Source organism: Trachurus japonicus, chromosome 15 (assembly GCF_045865225.1).
Source record: "Trachurus japonicus isolate A0001 chromosome 15, Traja_1.0".
NCBI classification, from domain to species: Eukaryota; Metazoa; Chordata; class Actinopteri; order Carangiformes; family Carangidae; genus Trachurus; species Trachurus japonicus.
This window is the reverse complement of record NC_140921.1, coordinates 23,338,088-23,358,878: the sequence shown is the minus strand read 5'-3', so window position 1 is coordinate 23,358,878 and position 20,791 is coordinate 23,338,088. Positions and strand designations below refer to the sequence as shown.

The window sequence follows — 20,791 nt, the reverse complement described above, 5'->3', positions numbered from 1 at the left end:
AAGACAACTTTTTCAATGAAATGTGTTTTTAATCAACAAAGGGCATTAAAAACAGGAAGAAAACACACACAAAAAACCCTTTTCAATATGGATGGGTTTTATTGATTGTCCTCATCCAGACTGATCAAGCCTATCCAAGCTTCTAAGAGAGATACAGGAAACACTGAGATTTTGCCCTTAGGTCTTACAGCTGTGTTGTAGTTGTTTGGTTTGATAAACTTTGTATGTCAGTGCTTGGATAAGTGCTCCAGGGTGTCTAGGTCCTGCTACCTCAGTTGTGTTTATGATACAGATCACCAGGAATGATATTAGAGAAAAGGAAGTGAATGTTTGCCTCTTTAGCCAGCTTTCTGAGCTTCCCACTGAGTCAACATACCCTCTTGTCATAGTTCGTCTCTGGTCTTCCTGTTTTATTTTGAAGTTCCTTGTCTTGTCTTTCTGTGTTCTCTCTCTTGTGATTACCTGATGTGTCTCACCTGTGTTGATTGCACCATCTGTTTCTTGTTCCCTTGTGTATTTAACCTCAGTGTTTTCCCATTGTCCTTTCTCGATTCGTCAGCATAAGTCCTGTTGTCTATGCACTGTGTCCTCGCTTTACTTTCCCTACGTAGTTCGCGCATTAGTGTTTTTGTGAGTAAATAAATCTTTTTCGTCATTCACTTTACCAGTCTTCACTGTCATGTTCTGCATCTTGGGTCCAGCTTTTCAAAAAACCTGACACTACTTAAATAGTTGTATTTCACAGGTCAAGAAAGGAAGACAGGGGATGAGGGGGGAGACAGGGTCTTCTAGGCAAGATAGATGAATGTGTGTGTATAAGAAAAGAAGGGGGCAAAGAGATGAGGAGGAAATAGAGTAAAAAAAGAGTTGCAGGCCACGCAGGGCGCATTGTTACAGAAAGTGAAATGCAATAATGCTGAGGAAACAAGAATCCAAATGAAAACAAATGTGCCCATTCAAACAGACACCCATGCACAGCTAATGTAAAACTCACACATATATATTCTGTCTGAGACATGTGTATATATACATACACACACACACACACACATACAATCACCAATAACAGCCTATTCTTCACCTTGCATTTCTTTCTCACTCACCTGTACATTTTAGCTGCTTTGTCTGAATTGAATCCACCACACATTGTGTATCTCCAATAGCACCACAGCAACAAGGCAGCAAGTAACGACGCAAAGCAGCTTGCACATTGTATTTTATTGCTTATCACGCTGGTTCCATAGTATACTTAGCTTTTTGCCATCAGATACCTCAAGGACGAGCAGACCTGTCTCTGCACCAGTTTACCATGAGCTGGAGAACAGTGGTCCTTGCAGAGTAGAGGGATTTGAAAAGATAACCCTTCAAAATTAAATTGTCACTGAACGAGTTTGCTGGCCAGTGAGACCTTGCTGGGACAAGTGATGACAGTAAAGAGAGGGAACAAATGAGAAGGAGGGCAGACGAAAGGGAGGGAGAGATTTTTACAGTTAATTAGTGTTTTTGCTGCTTTCCCTACCAGTAACATTGACAGTAAAGTAAACAAACACCTGTGAATGAGGACATCATGAACATTTTCATTATGCTCTCCACATGTTAAGTGCCATTTTTTGATTAGTTTTGGCCTTACAGTTGGAACAGTGACGTCGCACTATACCCAACTTTAAAATGTTATTTATACGTTTCCTTTTTGCAAAAGACGAGAAGAGCGTTCCTTTTTTATCAGATAATTAACGGTGCAATGTCGTGATTATGGGTTTTAAACAGTGAGTACTGTAAATGAGCTGTTGCTGTGAATTTGCTCTCATCAACACCACACCCCGCAAGCAGACACACACACACACACTTGCTTGAAGCATGGTGTTTTGCAAATCTTTTTTCTGTCCCTTAATTATAAAAATCACATCTCGTGCTCAGATACACAATAACCACCAAATATAAAGCTGCTGAAATGTCTTTAGATGTTATGTGGAGAGAGTGAAAAAGCGGATATGTGGATAATTAGCAAACCAAATCACTGTATTCTGCTTTTGTATGTGTTTGATGCAGGTGCAGGTGATGTCGTGGAGTGTGGGTGGCAGGATGACATTTGCCAAGCTCCTCCTTCCCTTCCTCTTTCTCCATTCTTTCTGTGAAGGTGAGTCTTTAAGTCCTGAATATAAAGAAAATATACGTATTAAGCCACAAAGACTAGACTTTTATTTTGTGAGTGGAAAGTCTACGCTAGATGATTTACACAATGACCATAAATGTCTGTAACTATTGATACATTTCAATTTAATCTATACCTCATAGTGGAGAAATAGCCTACAGGGAAATGTGATTTTACACAGCAGCTACTTGTGCGCAACAGTGTAGCTGAGTAACTAAAAAGTAATATGTTAAACATTCCTGAATGAAGGAATTACGATTTAAGATTATCACTGTGGCATCAGCATTTTAGCATAAATCTACCTTTGTTAGTCAAATACAAGAATAGGAATATAAGAATCGAAATAAATGGTTTTATTAATGTCCTTATCAGTGACTTGGTAAAATATGAATACCCTCCAGTGTACAGTAAGATTTGATGGCAGAATTTTACAGTATCTATCTCCTGCTTCCTTCTCAGCTCACTTCATTATTAACTGCCTGAAAAGATTTTCTCTATCTTACCTTCTACACATCATGTATTCCCTTACCTTTTCTTGACACTGCACTCCTTTTCTTTTCAGGCCCTTACATGGTCTATTTCTTTTCCATCTCTGCCATTCCTTTACTCTTACTCTCCTCTCTCTGCTCCCCCTCTGTCTGTTTCGCATAATGTCTTAACATTATTGTTCAGTCTAAAAACTACTTAAAAACCTTTGCCTCCGTGCTGGTTATGTGTCTCGTAGAGGTTTAGAGAGAGTGCTTCGTTGTTGTGGAAAATCACAGTAACTGTCTCACAGTGACGGGCAGGAGACACCTCCAATCACACACAACTCTGGAGCAGCAGGGAGAGTTATTAAGTGAATGCCACAACCTCTTTCCATCAAGCACAATGAGTTTATCAAGCTTTTTCTGATGTCTCTGGAGTGCCTCAGCCTCTTGCCTCTCACTTTGTGTTTGCTTTCTATATTATCACTTCTTTTTTGCTCTCTCCTCAAAGCCGCCCGCCTCCACCCCCACCCCCACACACACACACACTTACTCTATGCAACTCATTAGCACATTGACCCTGTGCTACTCTTGAGCATTACCTCCTTGATCCAGCAAATTGGATTGATGATCATTGCTCTGATTATTTTGTAGCTGTAATCTATCTGCATTCCGCTACGCAACCCCGATGCAGTGCCTTGCAGTAATTAAGCCACAGGTATGGACGGGAGCTTGTTAACCCTCCTCATCATCACCCACCATCCCAAGAAGCTCGCTCCATGTCCCTGGCACCCACCAAGAGTGATGCTGGCAAATCAGAGATGAGCATCTCTTCTGCACAGACGGGCACATGACCGAATGAAAAGCTCCCACTTTCAAAGCACCAATTCACTCCATCAAGCACCCTCACTTCAAACGGACTGGCCTCCCCTTCTCTCGCTTCACTATCTCTGTGGTCTGCTGCCCAGCTCAGCTGATCAAAGACCATCAGCTTTGTTCCCTGATCTTCTCAACAAAACAGCTTGTATCACACTGCCTTCTGACACCACAGACCCCGCCCAAGCACAGACCACCATTAACCCTTTAACAGGTCCTTTAAAAGTCTGCTGTTGTGAATAAACGGGTAATAAGGACTCACCGAGTTGTTTTCATCCCTTGTTATCACACACAAAAAGAGAAAACCTAACCATTCATTGTCAGAATATTTCCTATCCATAAGTGTTCAAAATTGATTGTGATGCTGAATGGTTTTCATGGACCTTGGATTGCACAAATGACTCTACCTACACACAGACCATGTAAACATTTTATATTAAAGCATGAAAATAATCACCAAAAGTGACAACAGTATAACACAGTATGTAATTGATGTTCCCTGCTTACAGTATTTCATGTTGCTGCAAAGCATTTTTTTCCCTGCTGAGTGATTGACGACACACTGAAGGCCCAGTTAATACACGTACAATGCAGGCAATGAACAAATGAAAACATGCAAAAAAAAGAGAAGCTGACAGAAGAACACTTAAAGACATCGGTTTACAAGCCTGACAGACATTTAACCTGAGGGAGGGTAGTCTCAACATTACCACAGCTGCTCAGATGCATGTATACTGAGTAGGCTCTTGGACCAACAATCTTACTGCTCTCATTGATGTCTTAATATTTGACAGAGATAATTAGTGTGGACTTTGTTCTGCTCTTTGGATGTAATACAATCAGCTACCTCTTAACCCTGGATTTGCCCTGTTTGTGAAGACAAAGACGGAGTCCTTGATCCATTTTACATTACAGTACATGTACTGTATAACATTCAGAGGTTGCAGAATTAAAGAGTTGACTTCATTAACAAAACCAATGCTACCTAGAGTTACTAAAACTAATGATATCTCCTGCACAGCTTTACCTGTACAGCTGATGCAGTTCAGTCTAGTCAGGCATATATCCCTGATAGAGGTATTTGAGAGAAAGATAAATCTATGCGTATTGTGGGGTAGGAGTGGAGGACCAGAAATAAATAGAAACCTCTCATAATACTGAAATTTCAGCCTTTGAAAGCTTCCAATCATGTCACAGATTCCCTTTTTTATCCACACATAGCCTCTCTTATATAATGACGTGCAGTGAATATATTTGCTACAACCACTTCGTTGTCATCCACTGAATTTGCTACAATGGCCATGTGGAGGGAGGGGCAATGTATCATTTGGGAATCGGTGTGAAAACAGACTGGATTTATTGAACAGTGAAACAAGGATGCACTGTAATGAGATGCCCCAATTTGATGCTATTTTCTTTTCAGTTTTAAGTGTTTGATTTTTTTTTTAACCTATATTTACCAAGATCATTTCACAAATATTGCTCAATTACACAGCTCTATACTGTAGGCCTATTTCAAATAAACTGTTGTTGCTGAAATGGATTGCCTAATGAATTTCTTCTTGTGCAAAATAAATGCAAAAGACCCTTTTGATATCAAGAGCAACATATGAAATTATTATTATTTAATGTAAATAATGTTCTTTGTCTCTTCACTACAGGCTCCAACCAGCCACCACGTTTCCTAAACTACTTCTTCTCAACCTACCTTCTCATCTATGAAGACATGCCCATTGGTGAGTCTCTGTGGGGTGTCAGCCTTGCATTTGATGTGTTACATTGTCTAAGCAAAGTACAGTAAAGCTATGTTTGTGGATGGCTTTGTCAGCTTGTTCCTTGCACAGAAATGTTCTGTCCTCTGTATCTCTTGAATAAAACCGAGTAGAAAAAAACAAACAAAGAGAGATGTCATAATAGACGCTGACAGTGATAGCAATGGATGTCCCCATATCACGATGTGTGTGTGTGTGTGTGTGTGTGCTTATTTTTGTTTGGTGAATTTGGCATGTGTGAGAGGAAAACTCTAGAGCTTGGTAGTCTGAGAGATTCTCTATAATATGTAGCCATCACAGAGAAAACAGGGGGTTGTCTTGTATATTTCACACCTTGGTGTTGGTGTTTGGCCAGATATGATGTCTCCATGTTATTATAAACTTGTTTACATGTTGTGTTCCACTGCTGTTATGGCTGGTTGGGGGTTCTGGGATGTACACCAGACATGGTTGAGTCCAATTCCCCCTGGAACCATTATTCCCTCTCTTATTTATTTTTTTTATTTATTTCATTTTTGGTGGTTGCAGTGATTGACAGGGCAATTTGGAGATGTCTGGCCTTTCATCATCTCCGAAGGTGTCAGTGGCTTGGAATTAAAATCCTTTATCTTGGATTGATTTTTGTGAGGTTTGTTTTTTTATAACATGACCTTTACTCTCTACCAGTCTGTCAACACACCTAGTCTGAATCAAGGAGTGGTCCCTTGTATTTCTACACCTTCAGAGTTGTTGGTTGGTTACAGTTGCAGGCTGGTCTACCTATGATATACATATGTGTTCTTTTCTCACATTTTATTGGGGTCATAATGAACACTCAAAAACACCACCATGCCTTGATTATGATTACTATCACAGTCAACCATTGCACTTGGCATCATCTCCATCATCATCATCATAGTTGTATGTTTTGGACTTGAGCCAGGAAAGGTTACAGTATCCCATTGAGCAAACATTAAATCATCATCACTATGACACCAAACACCATTGCCCTCATAGTTGCTTGGTTTGGCAACTTTGTCCAGCGCTACTAAGCAGTTCCTGGCAGAGGGCCACCTCTTCATCCAGTCAGCTGGTGTTCTCACCACTGAAGGGCATGTATGTATTGGTGGGTGGTGCTGCTAATTTCCCTAACTACTCTGTCCAGGTTGCCCTCTGGCCATGAATCATTGTGTCCTCTCCTCAGGCAGCTGGGCTTCAGTCCAGCAACATCTTCCAATGGTCCAGAGAGCTGTCAGTCATGTCCCTTGCCCGGCCTGTGATTGCTTCTTCAATGTTGTGATCATGGGGGTGGGCTGAGTGATTGGACAGTGACAATTTGTCAAGATTATTGTTTATTAGCTCAGCAGATGTCCTCGTCTAGGAAGCCCTCTAATTCACATACACACGCGCGCGCCAACACATAGAGAGAGAGATTAGTTTCACTATCCTATGGGAGCAACCTTACCCTAACCTTTACCGTCACAACTGAATGCCTAGACCCTGCTCTTAACCTAACCCTAATACCATGTCTTAACTGAGCTTGAGCTGTGGGGATCTAAACTTTTTTCCCACAACAGCCAAGTATTTTTGTTACAGCCTAGTACGTGATATGTGAATGAGAGTGTGAATGCAGAACAGTATAACATCCTTTTCACTCAAAATATTAACATGTTTTCTCTCATAAAAACTAAAGGCTACTTATCTAGTGGACTGGCTTAATTGTGGAGCCCAGCAGCAATTTCAGTGCTGACATTGTTCTTACTCTTGATTTGAATAAAATGCAGATTAATTATACATATTTTCTAACTCAAGGTTCAGTGCCAAGACTGTGCAGCGAATAAAAGATTGTTAAATTGGGCTTTAAGGGTGCAGTGGTTACAGATTAATTGTATTTGAAACTTCATACAATCCTCTTTACTTATTGCATTTTTTTTCCTTTCAAATCACAAATTAGATAAACTAAAACGATCGCCTGTCTGACTGACTGGAAGCCAAACTGCATGATGTGATCAGGTTATCAGGTTTCCAGAGCCTTAACGGTTGGTCTTATTCAGTTACTAAGGAGGTTGTTATGCTAACGCCAAGTGATGATGTAACAACATACAACATGTGAGCAGGTTGTGTGAGGTGACACCAAGATCAAGTGTGTAGTAATTAATTGACCGACACGTGCACAATAGACCTATTGATGCTGTATAGACCAAATGGAGACAAGTGAAGCACACTCTCTTAAATTCAAACTGGTCTGTATGTATGTGCACACACTCATCACACTATGTGGCCTTGTCTAGGCAGCAGATCAGTGACTTGAGTTCATCACCACAGAGCCAGTATCCTCAGCTCTATATGGCAGACTGGAGCACATGATTATTTATCAGAGATGAAGGATCATATCCAAACACAGCATAGATATTTGATCTGAGACTACACCTACTCGCCTCCCCATCTTACCAGCAAGGGGTTTGGTTCAAGAACCGACACAGGGTGTTTGAAAGATGCTGCACAGATATATGCTGTAGAGGCATGTGTAGCCTACAGTACCAGCCCTCACACAACATGAACTCACACCTCCAACACATGAGCTGCCTTTTACCTCTGACCTCAGTTTTTATTGTCTTTCATGCAGGCAAAAACAAAATCCTCATTTTGATAGAGCAAACCCAAGTGAAATCTTTATTCCCCAATAATGTGTGATTAAGCTGTATTAGTGGTCTGCTGAGCACTGCAGTGATACAATGATTTATTTCCAAGAAGAACATTTCATCTTTACTCTATTTGTGTTCATTTTTGTATGGATGTGTGTTCACTAAGTGAATGTGTCCATTTATTGTAATATGTGTGGTTTCATTTCATTTTTGTCACATCCAGGCAGAGGGTTCATTCACTCTTATGGAGGATAGCTAAACAGAGGAGCCCATGTTTAAATGTAGTGGCAGATAACAGTATGTGTTGTGTCAGGAAATGGGATGTGTAATTAGACTGAAAGAACACTTTGATTAAACGCTCTCATCTCCTAATCCACTTTGCCCTGATTCGGCAGATTAAGCTCTCTACTGAGTAATTAACTTGTGGAAAGAACACAACATTTGTTCAAAATAAGAAACTTCCACACTCTGCTGGGAAGGTTTGTGTAGAGCTTGTAGTATGGCAATTGAGCATAAGGCTTCACTGTCTGATCAAATTTAAATGTTTAAATTAGACTAAGATTATTACAACACATGTACGTTTATATGGGATATGCTATTGTGTACATTCAAATTCAATTCTTTCAAGTAATAAGCCCCATAGTACAACAGGAGAGGGGTTTCTACAGTAGCCGTATTCTTCTTCTTGAATGAATGAAAGTATTAACCATTTTAGTGATTGTGAGTCATTCATATCCATGAGAATACTTGTATAGTTTGTCTTTAAACAAAAGATCACCCAATAGAAAAGGATGATGAAAACAAAGTGGCACTCATTTTCTTTTTCCGCTCGATCAGACAGTGAACAAATTAGACTTTTGAAGCATTGTTATCTGCCAATTTCAGCTATTTTAGAGGCAGCATAAACCAACTCCAGCCTATTTGAGAGCCCTAATGCACTTTATTTTCTTTGCTATATATTTTCTTTTCTTGTGTAACACCTGCAGGGAAACACTCCAGAGGCAGAGCCCTAACTTGTTTAGTCTTGTGCCCCAAAACTAGGCATGTAAATTCTACGTATAGTATCTGTCTGAACTTCTTCGGTGTCCATGTCTCTTCCCTCAATCTCCTTTTCTCACTCACATTCTCACATTCTGCCACAGTAAATACCTTGCACTTTTAATTAGCTCTGTGGCATTCCTAATTCAATAATAATTAAGGAGCAGGAAGTAGCCCCAAGGAATGACTTATTAAAGCTTTCCCCTAAACGTGTTGATAATGTCTGTGTACTCTCTCCCCAGCCAATTCCCCACTGTCAGCTGCCTGGCGTACTCCACATTAACTACGGCTTGTCAACACCCCCTCCTCCGGACACCGTCTCTCTTTCTTTCTCTCACAGCTTTCTGACTCAGTCAGTATATTGACTGTGTTAGCTTGCCTGTGCTCATAAACAAGCAGCATTCTTAACTATTGCTAGCTATTGCAGATTTATGGCCTTCTGGTTTAAAAGCTCCTTTATCTTGATTTGAAATAAGCCTCCTGGAATAGAAGCCTCATATAATATCTGAAAGCAAAGTTACCTGTTAGGAATATTACATATCATTCATATTTATTTTATTTTTTATTAATGTTATGTCTGTTTAATAGACATATTCTTAAGCCAACCTTGACTAAATATGACTATGTGAATACGTTGTGTTAAGAAATGTTGCAGAACAGTAAAACACATGTGAAATTAATATGAAAGCAATAAACATGGTTGGGTGTAGTGTTGAAGTTGAACCTAGAGAGAATTTGCAACAAAAGTTGTTGTTTGCTCAGTTTTACTGAAATGTATAGTTTACAGTGAGAGCTTGGGTTTTTTAAAGTGAAGACAAGTGCGTTCTACAACTAGATATTATTAATGACTGGAAGTTTTCTTCTCCACGTAAAGAGTCCATCACCTCATTTTTGGAAGGGGATACACTTGAGCTTCTTTCTTCTCTTGACAGCTCTCTGCTGTCATTGAGCTGTTGCATTGACTCCCACAGTGGCTCTCCAATAATGCCAGCAGGCTGCCATCTATGATGTATAGTTTACCGTTGTTTCACTCCTGCTTTGTGTAGTTTTAAATTGTAGAAAGCATCTCTTTTCACTAAACCCCAGGCTCGTATTGTACACTTTCCACCTACAGTAGCACCAAACAACAGGCAGACACGGTATAAATTGACTGATAGTTTGGTTAACAGTGGAGTGTTTAGGTATTGAATATGATGGTGGTGACTACAGTGGAGACTAAAAACCAACTTGTTCACCAGGTAGCGAGAAACACTGTGCTTGCATTGTTGATTAATTGCTGGATGTGTACATGAGCAACTATTTGCTGACAAGTTCACCATTATCTTAAATTAGTGCCTTGTCCACATGTTATTTCTGCTGCCCCCAAGTGGCCGAACATACCAGGTATTTCAAGTTTGTCTCTAAGCCAAGTCTAAGGTCACTTCGCTTTTAACCCTCATTCCTGAGCAATGAGGGTTGCCTTTGCTCTTTAGCTTCAGGTATTTTACCTTAGAGTTTCAGAGTAAAGGGTTTCCAATGCCTTTGCTAATTGAATAGTAATATATGGGAACACAATATGTATGTATTATCACTGTATCCCTTCACTATTGAAACCCCTTGTAAAAACACCAAAAGAAGGACATTAATGCTGGTCTTAGGCTCTAGCTGTTTGTTTTTGGGAAATCCATATTTGATTCCCCGTTAGTGACACTTGGCTGGAGATAAAGGGCCTTTATCTGAGAGGAGATAAAGGCCCCTCGACTTTGTTTTTTCTGCTGTTGATCAAATGATTGGCCAGACCATTACCTGGTGGGAGAGAATGGCCTCCCTTCCTATCTGACTCTCCCGGTGCAAATCTCTAACAGACCAGCTGATTTACACAGGACTGTTGAGGAGACTCAAGAATGCTCATGCTCTTGCACTCTGTTTGAGTCTGAGCTACGACCTGAGCCCTCTAAAACATCTCTAACAAATACCTTTCTTTCTCTTTCTCCTGTGCTCTTATACTTGTGCTCTGACACTTTTCATCCATGTGGAGCAATGTAATACTGAACATACTGTGAAGTAGTTTGTAGCCAAAATCGTGATGACCGCACTTAGACTAATAGAGGCCATTGCAGTATCCATATTTGTCTATGAGTGCATGTTTTCATGCCACCAGGTGAGTGGGCAAGTGATGGTAGGCACTTATCCCTCATTTGCTCCAGTGGCTCTGCTCAGTGACCTAAAGATCAGACTCGTTCTGGTTTATTCATGCTCAGTAAACCTGCTTTTGGATAAACACACAAAAAAGGGATTTATTCAGGCATGGTTAGGAAATACACAGCCTTTTTCCCTGTAATTTTGGAAAGGCAAAAAATAATTATTATGATTAACATTTTCATTTTGAGAACTGGTTTGTCTACCAAAGCAAACAATATTTCACAAAGCAGTGACAGGTCTTTATCCATTCATCCCCTTTTTGACATGTACACATATAGGAAAAACAAACAAAACAGGGGAGGGGAGAATAAGAATTGCAATGGTTGAGCAATAGATTGAGCAGGCATCCCATATATAGAGGCTGAAGTCCTCACTGCAGCCGGCCCCGGTTCAATTCCCCCGGCGGCCCTTTGCTGCATGTCGTTCCCCCTCTCCATTTCCCCATTCCCTGTCCCTCTTTCCAACTGTCCTATGCTTCCATCCATCACCTTAAAACCTTAAAAGTTTTCCTCATTAGGAAACATCCAGAGTGAACATGAACCCTCTTTTTGACATTTGAAATCAAACGGAAATTACCTCACCTGGCAGATTGCATTGCAGAAGACCTGAAGATATCCAAAAATACTCCCGTCCTTTGCTTTAACAGACCAGATAGTCTAGAGTAGAAACTGGAGCACAAAAAGTGCTTAGTGAAATAGAGAGAGATGAGCAGTGATAAAAGTGTAATCAGGGTATTGTCAGGAGAAAAAGGAGGGGGCAGTTGGATGTTGGCTGAAATCCAGAGTAGTCTCTTCTTGCAGGATGTGCGCTCTAGATATTTGTTAATGTCTGTTACAGCGCAGTCCACAGGTCTGTTTATGCTCCCACTTTCAGCCCCCATTTAGCCTAATTGGAATGCAATGTGTTTGTCCTTTCTGCATTTCTGGCTACTGCCGTTGTATCTGTCACCATTTGTGAGTGTGAGTTGGCGGATGTGCTATGTGCATGAGTGTGAGAGTGACTGTGTCTCTGTCTGTGCTGATGTATCTCAGGTTTAGAAATCCTATCTACCAGCTGCAGAAGTGAAGTATTCCTCTGTGTTGAGGTTTGTACCACCTGATCCTAGCAGGAGATGAGTCCAAACGTATCCAGGAGATATTCTTAATGACTGGAAGTTTTCTTCTCCACGCAAAGATTCCTCGACCACCTCGTTTTTGGAAGGGGATACACTTGATCTTCTTACTTCTCGTGACAGCTCTCTGCTGTCATTGAGCTGTTGCATTGACTCCCACAGTGGCTCCCCAATAATGCCAGCAGGCTGCCATCCATGAGGGACCTCTGTTTTGGTTTAGTCAATCATCCCTTATCTCTCCCCCGTGGTGGCTTGCTCCCCCCTTCCTTCCCCAGGAAATAATAGGGTCCACGGTTCAGCTGTGTCTGCAAACACACCATCCATCATGACGCTGTGCTGCGCTATATTGTCTGCACTTACCCAGCACGTGATGTGTTAGTGTTATTATGGCCCGTACAAACAATTGCAACACTTTGGCCTCTCATTACAACATTGCTTCTGGGTTTCCACGAATTCTGAGTATCCCACAATATATACATAGTTTTAATCATGTTTCTCTCATCTTGTTTTCTTTCTAGATATGTGGCTTTTGCTTTTCTACCTCCACTGCAAAACAATTATTTTAACAAGAACATTTAGCTCAATGTTTAGTCTTTATAACAAAATTTGGCAATGGTGTAAGAAAATTATTTGTTCCTATTGCAGCTTCACATATATGAAGAGTTTTCTAAACAAAACGGACAAAATACAATTAAACCGATGATGGGAAAATTACATTTCATGTGTTTATTTATACATTTGTAAAAACCCGTGAAAAGTGAAACTTTTCATTATTCAATTCAAATCTTTATTGTCATATGCTTATGGGTCCTTTCACAGTTAGGTATTATATGTATTCAACTATCAGATTTTATTACTGATGCATTACATAGGCACGTTTTTTAATGTTGCAATGAAGTGGAGCTAATTGCCAGCCACAACAGCAGGGCTGCTATTGTTTTCACCTTGCGAGTCTGTGCGTGTGTCACTGTGGCAAAATGTGATCCTGAAGTCACCCACTGTAGCAGGAACTACCACAGAGGTGGTTTGAGTACTTTGGCAGGTGTTTATATGTCTGGACACATTTTGTCAGCATGATAATGTCACAACTGTGCAAAATACAGTCAGAGCTTTAGAGGTGAATGTTGAGATCAAAATAAAGGTTAAGTTTAAACATGTGGTTCCATCCAAAGGAATGATGGCCTAAGTTTTACCTATACTATATTTATTGCTGGGTAGCTCAGCTCAGCTCAATACTTATTATTTTGACATGATCTGTAGATCATATGTTTTGGGGTAAGAAGTTTAGGTGATGGCTGATCTGTGTCATGGGTTAGACGAATGGTCACTTAGTGTTTACTGTGCACGTGTCACTTACAGTGAATTACAGTTGGGCTGGGGACACTTGACCATGACCTTCCATCTCCACATTTGACTGACTACTACAGCAGCCTTTGTTGCTTAGTCATTGTAGGTCCCCCTTTAAATCATCACCTTGGGAAGGTGAAATATCAGTGTTCAACATGGGCTTCAGTTTCAGCTGCACGGTTTAGTATTTCTTTAGAGAGGCTATCTTAGACACTTCACACTCTCTCTCTCTCTCTCCATGTGTCTGTGCCCTATTCTATTCAAGTTTTCCTGTGTTGATCAGACAGAGTAAGAATACAGAGACAGAGACAAAGATGGGGAAATGTAGTGAAGAGCTCCAGGCTGTGTGTGTGATATTTGTCTGTGTTGTAAAAGTTAATTGAAATTGTCTGTGGGAAAGTGGCGCGACATCAGGTTGAGCAGTGCTGCCAAGACACACGGCGCTGTGCTGACGGGCGTCGCTGTGATGGTGGAGGTTGGTACATTACCTCACCTAAAAGTTCTCACACACAACACTCGTTTAGGCTTCCAATGAAACCAAGGCTCAAATGAATATCTGTGTGTATGTTGTGTCCAGCATATACGTGTATGTAGACACACCATCAAAGACACTTGACTATCACTGCTTGTGGGTGTGTGTGTGTGTGTGTGTGTGTGTGTATGTGTGTGTGGAAGATCCCAGTATTTTTGTATTTTGGTGGTAACTCTACCTGTCCTCTTTTTCATTACCTCAAATCATCAGCATCTTCTCAGAGTTCAGTTTGTTTGTTTGTACACATTTGTGTGTGGATATTTCCATGTAGGACTGGTACATGGAATGCCTCAGGTTTGAACCCAGTTTAATCCCAGCAAGTCAAATGATCAAAGTATCAGCATGGTGAACCCTCTACTTGAGCAGTGCTTCACCCTGCATATGTGTGTGTGTTTCTGCAAGGACATATATTTTCAACCTCATTAGGAGAAATTTATGATTTTCAAACAATCATTAATTCAATGAAAAAGTAACATAACTCTTTTTGCTTTACCGTTTTCCATTTTTCCCCTACGTTTAATTCATTGTTTCAGGTTTTACTATTTGTTTACTTGTGTCTGTGTGTGTGTGTGTGTGTGTGTGTGTGTGCGTGCGCGTGTGTGTTCACAAGCACACGCCTGTGTGTATGTGAGCACACATTACTCCATTCTCCAGCACTGAGAGGTGCATTGCTGGGTGGCAGATCAGCTTCTTGCAGCTGCTTATCTGGCCCAGGTGGGTCACGGCTGATACCTGCCTGAGCCACGCAGAGCAGCTAACCTGGAAATTGATGTTTCACATCAGCGACCACCTTTCTCTGCTCCATTGCAGGGAAGCTGTAGGAGTAAGGAGGAGGGATGTGTGTGCGTGTGTGTCTGTCTGTTTGTGTATGTTGCTTGCATGTGTTTTTTTTCCAGTTTCTCTGTGCCTCTTTGAAGATGTAAATGCATGCGGCAGTCAGTGTCCTGACTCACTGAAAATGTATTGTTGCTGTTTCGTACATAGGTCTCACTTCCTCAGAAAGTGTTTTTAGCACAGAAAAAAGATCATTTTGCACTTTCTGCAATTACAGAGAAGATGTAAAAAACTGGAAAAAATGAGGAAAGGGAAATGTCAAGGAAAAGTCTTTGAAAATCAGAAGGTTACAGATTTCAAAGACAACTAGAAATGATTTCAAAGCAAAAAAAACTGTGCATAATGTCCTGAATATTGCTCAAAATATGAGTTCCTGTTGAGAGAAAGAACCTGTCTTTAACCATATATTTATACCATATTTTGCACAGCCCTATTGTTTGCCGCCGCCACTACACTCGCAGCCTACTGTAGATTCCTGATTATTTGTAAGACCAGAGCCCAAACAAGCTGATTATTCTTGTTTTTTTCCTTTGCATTAGCAACTGCTGGGATGGAAACAACAGAAAGTGTTTTCAAATTTGTGTGTACTTAAGTACAAAACCTGGTTAATATCAGAAGTTTGCCAAACCTTTTGAATCATAGTGCAGATGACATGCTGGATCAGTTTAAATTAGTGGCGTGTAGCGTAATATCAGTTTTGGTCACCTGAGGCTGCTGTGCATTCTATGAAGAAAGGTTATCTCGTCCTTGTCTTGAAAGCTGACATTTGTTCTCATAAAGGCCAGCATGCTGGTGCCAGATAGGATTAATTGACAAGTAGGGTGACTGCACACTATGTCCCCCATTTACAGACCAGTTCAGATTTGCTTGCTGTTGTTTACTGGTGTCTTGATCCTTTTGTCTGATCTCTGAGAATGATCTCACACTCTACTTGCGTCCTTTCACCTAGGTTACGCTCTCGGTAGGTTGCCAATCACTGTCAAGTGATGTAACTAGCCTTTTCAGTGGAGATACATATGTTGTCAATGTGGTGTTTGCTCTTTCTGTCTTTTGATACTGAAGTGTCTTTTTAAATCTGTGCATATTAGCTGTAGGCAGTGATAGGCTGAGAAGACATGCAAGTGTGTGGAGGTCTGTGTTGTGTTTATAGTCGTGTGTTAATGTGTGTGGTTTTGCGCACTAGTGGAGAGTGAGCAGTATAATTGAACTCCTCTCGCTTATCTCACAGCCGAGAAGGTGTTTGACATTTAACAGGCGTCCTTAGAAGCTCAGATCTTTTTATTTTTATTTTTTTGAAGAAATAAGGCAGATTGCCTGTCGTCTTTTCTCTCTCCTTAGCTTCTCTTCTATTTGTTCCTCTGTGCAGCAGTTTGTCTCCAGTAAGAAGTCCCATTTACGGACAAATCCTGAGCTTTTCTGCTTCGACTTTCCACACACTTAACATCCAAAACACCTAGCTGCTTGTGTTGTACCAAGACTGTTCAATTATAACTCAAACCTGACATGGTTCTGTGGCTACAGTAATGATAGTGCAGCATGTCTGCTTAAGGAGCTGCTTTTTGGTGAGAGGAGACAGTTTGTGCAGGACACTGCAAGAGAAGGTGAGGCAGGCAGGGAGGGAGGGAGGGAGAGAGGGAGAGATGAGTCCAGAGCAGCTGTCACTGCCCAGCTCTCCTATTCACCTCCACTGTTTTTTGTCTCCCCTTGTCACTATGTCCCTCTCTCCAGATTGACCAAGGAGGTCAATTGCCAATTTGCCAGTGCCAATGTCTTTGTCAGGAAACAATATTAATTTTGGCTAATTAGGACCTGAAGCTAATGAGCACTACAGATAACGAGTTCATTTATAATCCATAAAACAAGTGTGGCGTGCTACAGAATGAAAAAAGCTGTAATGGCGGCAGCCGGTCATCAGATTTAGGCAGGAGCGTAGCAAACAATCTGGACGGACACACACACACACACACACACACACACACACACACACACCACTTTCACTCACTTACCCTCTCTCTTTCTGTCTCACACACACACACAGACACACACACTTCAGACAGACCCTGGCATGTCTGCATTGCAGTCCTCTGCTGGTCAGCTTTAGCACATTTTCAGCCAAGCTTTTTGGACAATTATCATCCCACCCCTCTTCTTCATGTCTGTCCTCCCTGTCTTTTTGTCTTTACCTCTGTGTCTCCTTGTCTCTCTCTGATGCTGCTGTTACCTGTCAGTCTCATGGGAAGCAGTGGTTCAGTTCTGGTAGTAGTGAGGATGCAGAAGAAAAGGGCTAGACGATGGGAGGAAGGAGAGGTGCAGGGGATGTATTGAGAGAAGGAGTGGTGTGTGGATTGAAGGAAAGAAGCAGGGTGTAGGAATGTGGAGCTGGAAGAAAATGTGGATGTCCAAGTAGAACTGATACACACATGAGATAGGAATAGGTATTGGCAGAGGGGGAGATGACAGTGAAGGGGGGCTTCATAGCAGATGGACATGAGAGAGCAAGACAGAGATGAGGAAGATAGAGATGCACTAGTGACTCTGCCCATATAGATAAAGTCCAGCTGGCCTTGGCCTCATTTGCCTACACTGAGTTGAGCTGGACCTGACCAGGATCAGACATGCTAGCGTGGCTTCTGGAGCATAGTGCAATTTTACAACTGCTACACCATATGGACTGGTGCGGAGAACACTATAACGCACTAAATGTAAAACAAGGAAAAATGTAGAGGAAATGTTGAAGGGGCTTGATGTTAGACTATACGCCCACTTGTCAGTGGCAAGGAGATCTTACTGTTAGGACACTCAACTTTGCTTCCAGCTTGTTGCAAGTGGTTAAAAGCAAAGATGTTCGAGGAACATTTAACAAGGTGATTGTAATAACCATTTGCTGTTGTATGTGTTGTTCCTGTGTGATGCTACAGCATCTGCTATTTGAGAACTGGCAGCTGGAAAAACAACAGTGTTCATCCTGTCAATTCAAATAAATCAAAGCTGGACATTTTCCACAATTTTTCTTTTCACTTTCACAAGCAATACAGGTACAAAGTGCTGCTGAACAAGGACGAGAGACAAAAAAAGAAAAAACAAAAAAATACTTTTTTGAAAATTCAACACAGCCCAAAGCTGCTTTTAACAGTAATAACTTTGGTATATGAAGTCCCGATGCTACTTGCAGTGTTTATTTAATTCAGTCCATGCCACCGCTAGCTGATTGGGACTGAAGTGAGTATTTTATTATATTTGCATTGTTTTCAGTCAGAGAAAATGACTGTCACTGTAGAAACTTTTCATCAAACTACAGGAAAGATGGCTTAACCCAAATAAGAGAAAACCCTTAATGACACAAATCTTTAGTGAACTTTATTGTACTTATTAAGTAGTCACATATTGCATCACAATTTATATTTAAAAAATGAAAAAAACTCAAATTATATAAATAGTTTCTGAAATAGTTTTTATTGCTATGGTATAAATATTATACTGACCTCTCCATATTTCCACTTCTTTCTAATTGTTAGATGACTTTCTAGGATGAGTTTTTCCTCTCAGTGTAAATGTTGTTTTGTGTTGACCTGAAAAAGTCACACAGTCCTTTCTCACAGTGGATATTTTTCCTTTTCTAAACACACTCAACAACATCAATAACAAATCTATTAATTACCCATACCAATTGTATAGTACATGTGCCAGTAATTAGGCTTTCACATTGCACCTGCTGATTTGCTGGCACTCCCAAAGCGAACAGAGCTATCTTTGATGTTGTTAATGACACCTGTGCTTTTTGTCCTTGGACACATTTAAATGTCCTCCATGAGAGAGAAAAATATTTTGTTTCAATTGAATGCACCTTCCACAGTGAGTTCAGTATTCAGCAGTGGTGGCTGCTGTTGGTAGCTAAGTTAAGTCAGCTAAGTCAGAAGCTTTGGAAAATTAGACTAGATTTTACTCAGCAGATGCACCTTCATTAATTCAATATTCATTTCTCCTTTCTAGAAGTCTCAGTTTACAGACTAGCCAACACACATTGTTATGGGTATATTAAAATACTGAAACAATAGAATGGCCCACAAGCTATCCTTCAGTAATAAACTGAACTGTTTTCTTCGTCTGGCACACGGTGAGGATGACAAATATTCTCTGAATGGAAAGTGTAGTATCACTGAAAATTAAATTGTACTATATATACAGTACATTACCATGCCTACTCACTGTCTAAAGTGTGTGGATAACATTTCATGAATGTTATCATGTCTTTTGAAAACCTTGTAAGGAGTCAATTTATTTTATTAAGTGGGAAGAAACATAAAAGAGAGACAATGGGCCATAATGCATTGGGATGACAGCTTGAATATAGCAGGGCAAAAAATACATTGTATTTGACAAAAAATGTATGTATATATTATATTTGTGTGTATTATTAGAGAAAGGGCTGGACAGTGCACTGTGTAGGATTTCTCTGCATGTCTGAATAGGAGTATGCAAGTACAAAGGAGCTTTACAAATGGAGTTCAATGTGAGAAACAATAAATGACTAAATGGGAGGCAGAAAGGTGGAGGACAAAGAAAGGAAAAATAATGGTCAGTAAAATATTTATATATACTATACTTGATATAATACTGGTTGCAATGGTTTGTCTGACACCTTTTAAAGTAACTTTAAAACCTGAAGTAGTTCCTCGCTCTTAAAGGGACAACAAGGAGTTTTGGAAAGCAAAGTGTTTTCACACTACATTTCCCATGAGCCTCCGCGCGCACGGTGAAATTCTTGGACCGGCGCAAGACGGACGAAAGCGAAAACATTTGCCAAGAATGTTTTCATTGATCAAGAATGAAAGTCGGAGGTTGGAAGACGATCAGATACCGTCGTAGTTCCGACCATAAACGGTGATTCCCATGACCCGCCGGGCAGCGTCCGCGAAACCAAAAGTAGGAAATGCTGGGCGAGTCGACCACTAAAAATAATAACAAAATAACGATAAAAACAAAACAATATATTTATCGAAAATGGACCCAAGTGTGGGTAACGTAGATTCATCCACATTAATATGAGATTTTTATATAACCAAATACAAACTCCTCGTTTTCCCTTTAAGTAGTTGTGGTGAAAAAGTCAATGAATCCCAGGCAATAAGCTGAAGCAATACTGGTGACAAAAATAACAAGCCTGGCCAAGAGAAAAACAGAAGATAAATCTGAAAGTAGTCACCATTAAATTGCTCCTGTACCTTGAGGATACATCCATGCCCTTTTCCTCTTTATGAGCTCTCCGTCCAAAACAGGGAAAACACTGCTGATTCTCTGAGCTTTCACCTATTTGTGATAGCTATATTTGTCAAGAAAAGGAGCATTTGATTTCTGAGGTAATACTCCAGTCCAGTCCACATTCCCCCTGTCAATGACAGCCAGGGATGGAGGTCAACTCTGAGTTGCCACAGCCTCATTCTTGACCCCAGCGCCTGCCATTCTCCAGCAACCCCATCCCCATCCACATCCATATCCAGAGGGTCGACAGAAACAACACCAGCTTTAGATTTCAGCAACACAGCTGGGCCAAATGATAAACATGTAAACGGGAGAGAGAAAGGGAAAGGCCAAAAGGGAGAGGCTTTTGTTTTAGTGTCTGTGTGTGTATGTGTGTGTGTGGTGGGGGGGCTTCACAATGAAGGTGGCATGTTCCATTACCCGACCATGATTTAGCTCACTCTCAGGTAATAGTCAGCCGCGGTGAGGTCAGCAGAGGGCCAGTGTCAGACAGAGGCAGTGTATAGGTAGGGTTAGAGATAGAGGCAAAATACAGAATAAGGACAGGATTAAAAACTGAGGTGAGCAGCAATAGTGGTTGGAAGGAGCATGACATTAA

General features: G+C 40.7%; 1 protein-coding gene across 1 annotated transcript in view; it reads left to right on the top strand.

The window, feature by feature from the left end:
- The window catches only part of cdh23 (cadherin-related 23), a 184,721-nt gene that overhangs the window by 10,037 nt on the left and 153,893 nt on the right, over positions 1-20,791 (top strand). The window contains exons 2-3 of the mRNA XM_085800592.1: positions 2,050-2,137; positions 5,157-5,231. Coding sequence (XP_085656718.1) covers positions 2,059-2,137; positions 5,157-5,231 — 154 coding nt within the window. The 5' untranslated portion in view covers positions 2,050-2,058. The remainder of the gene's footprint in view (positions 1-2,049; positions 2,138-5,156; positions 5,232-20,791) is intronic.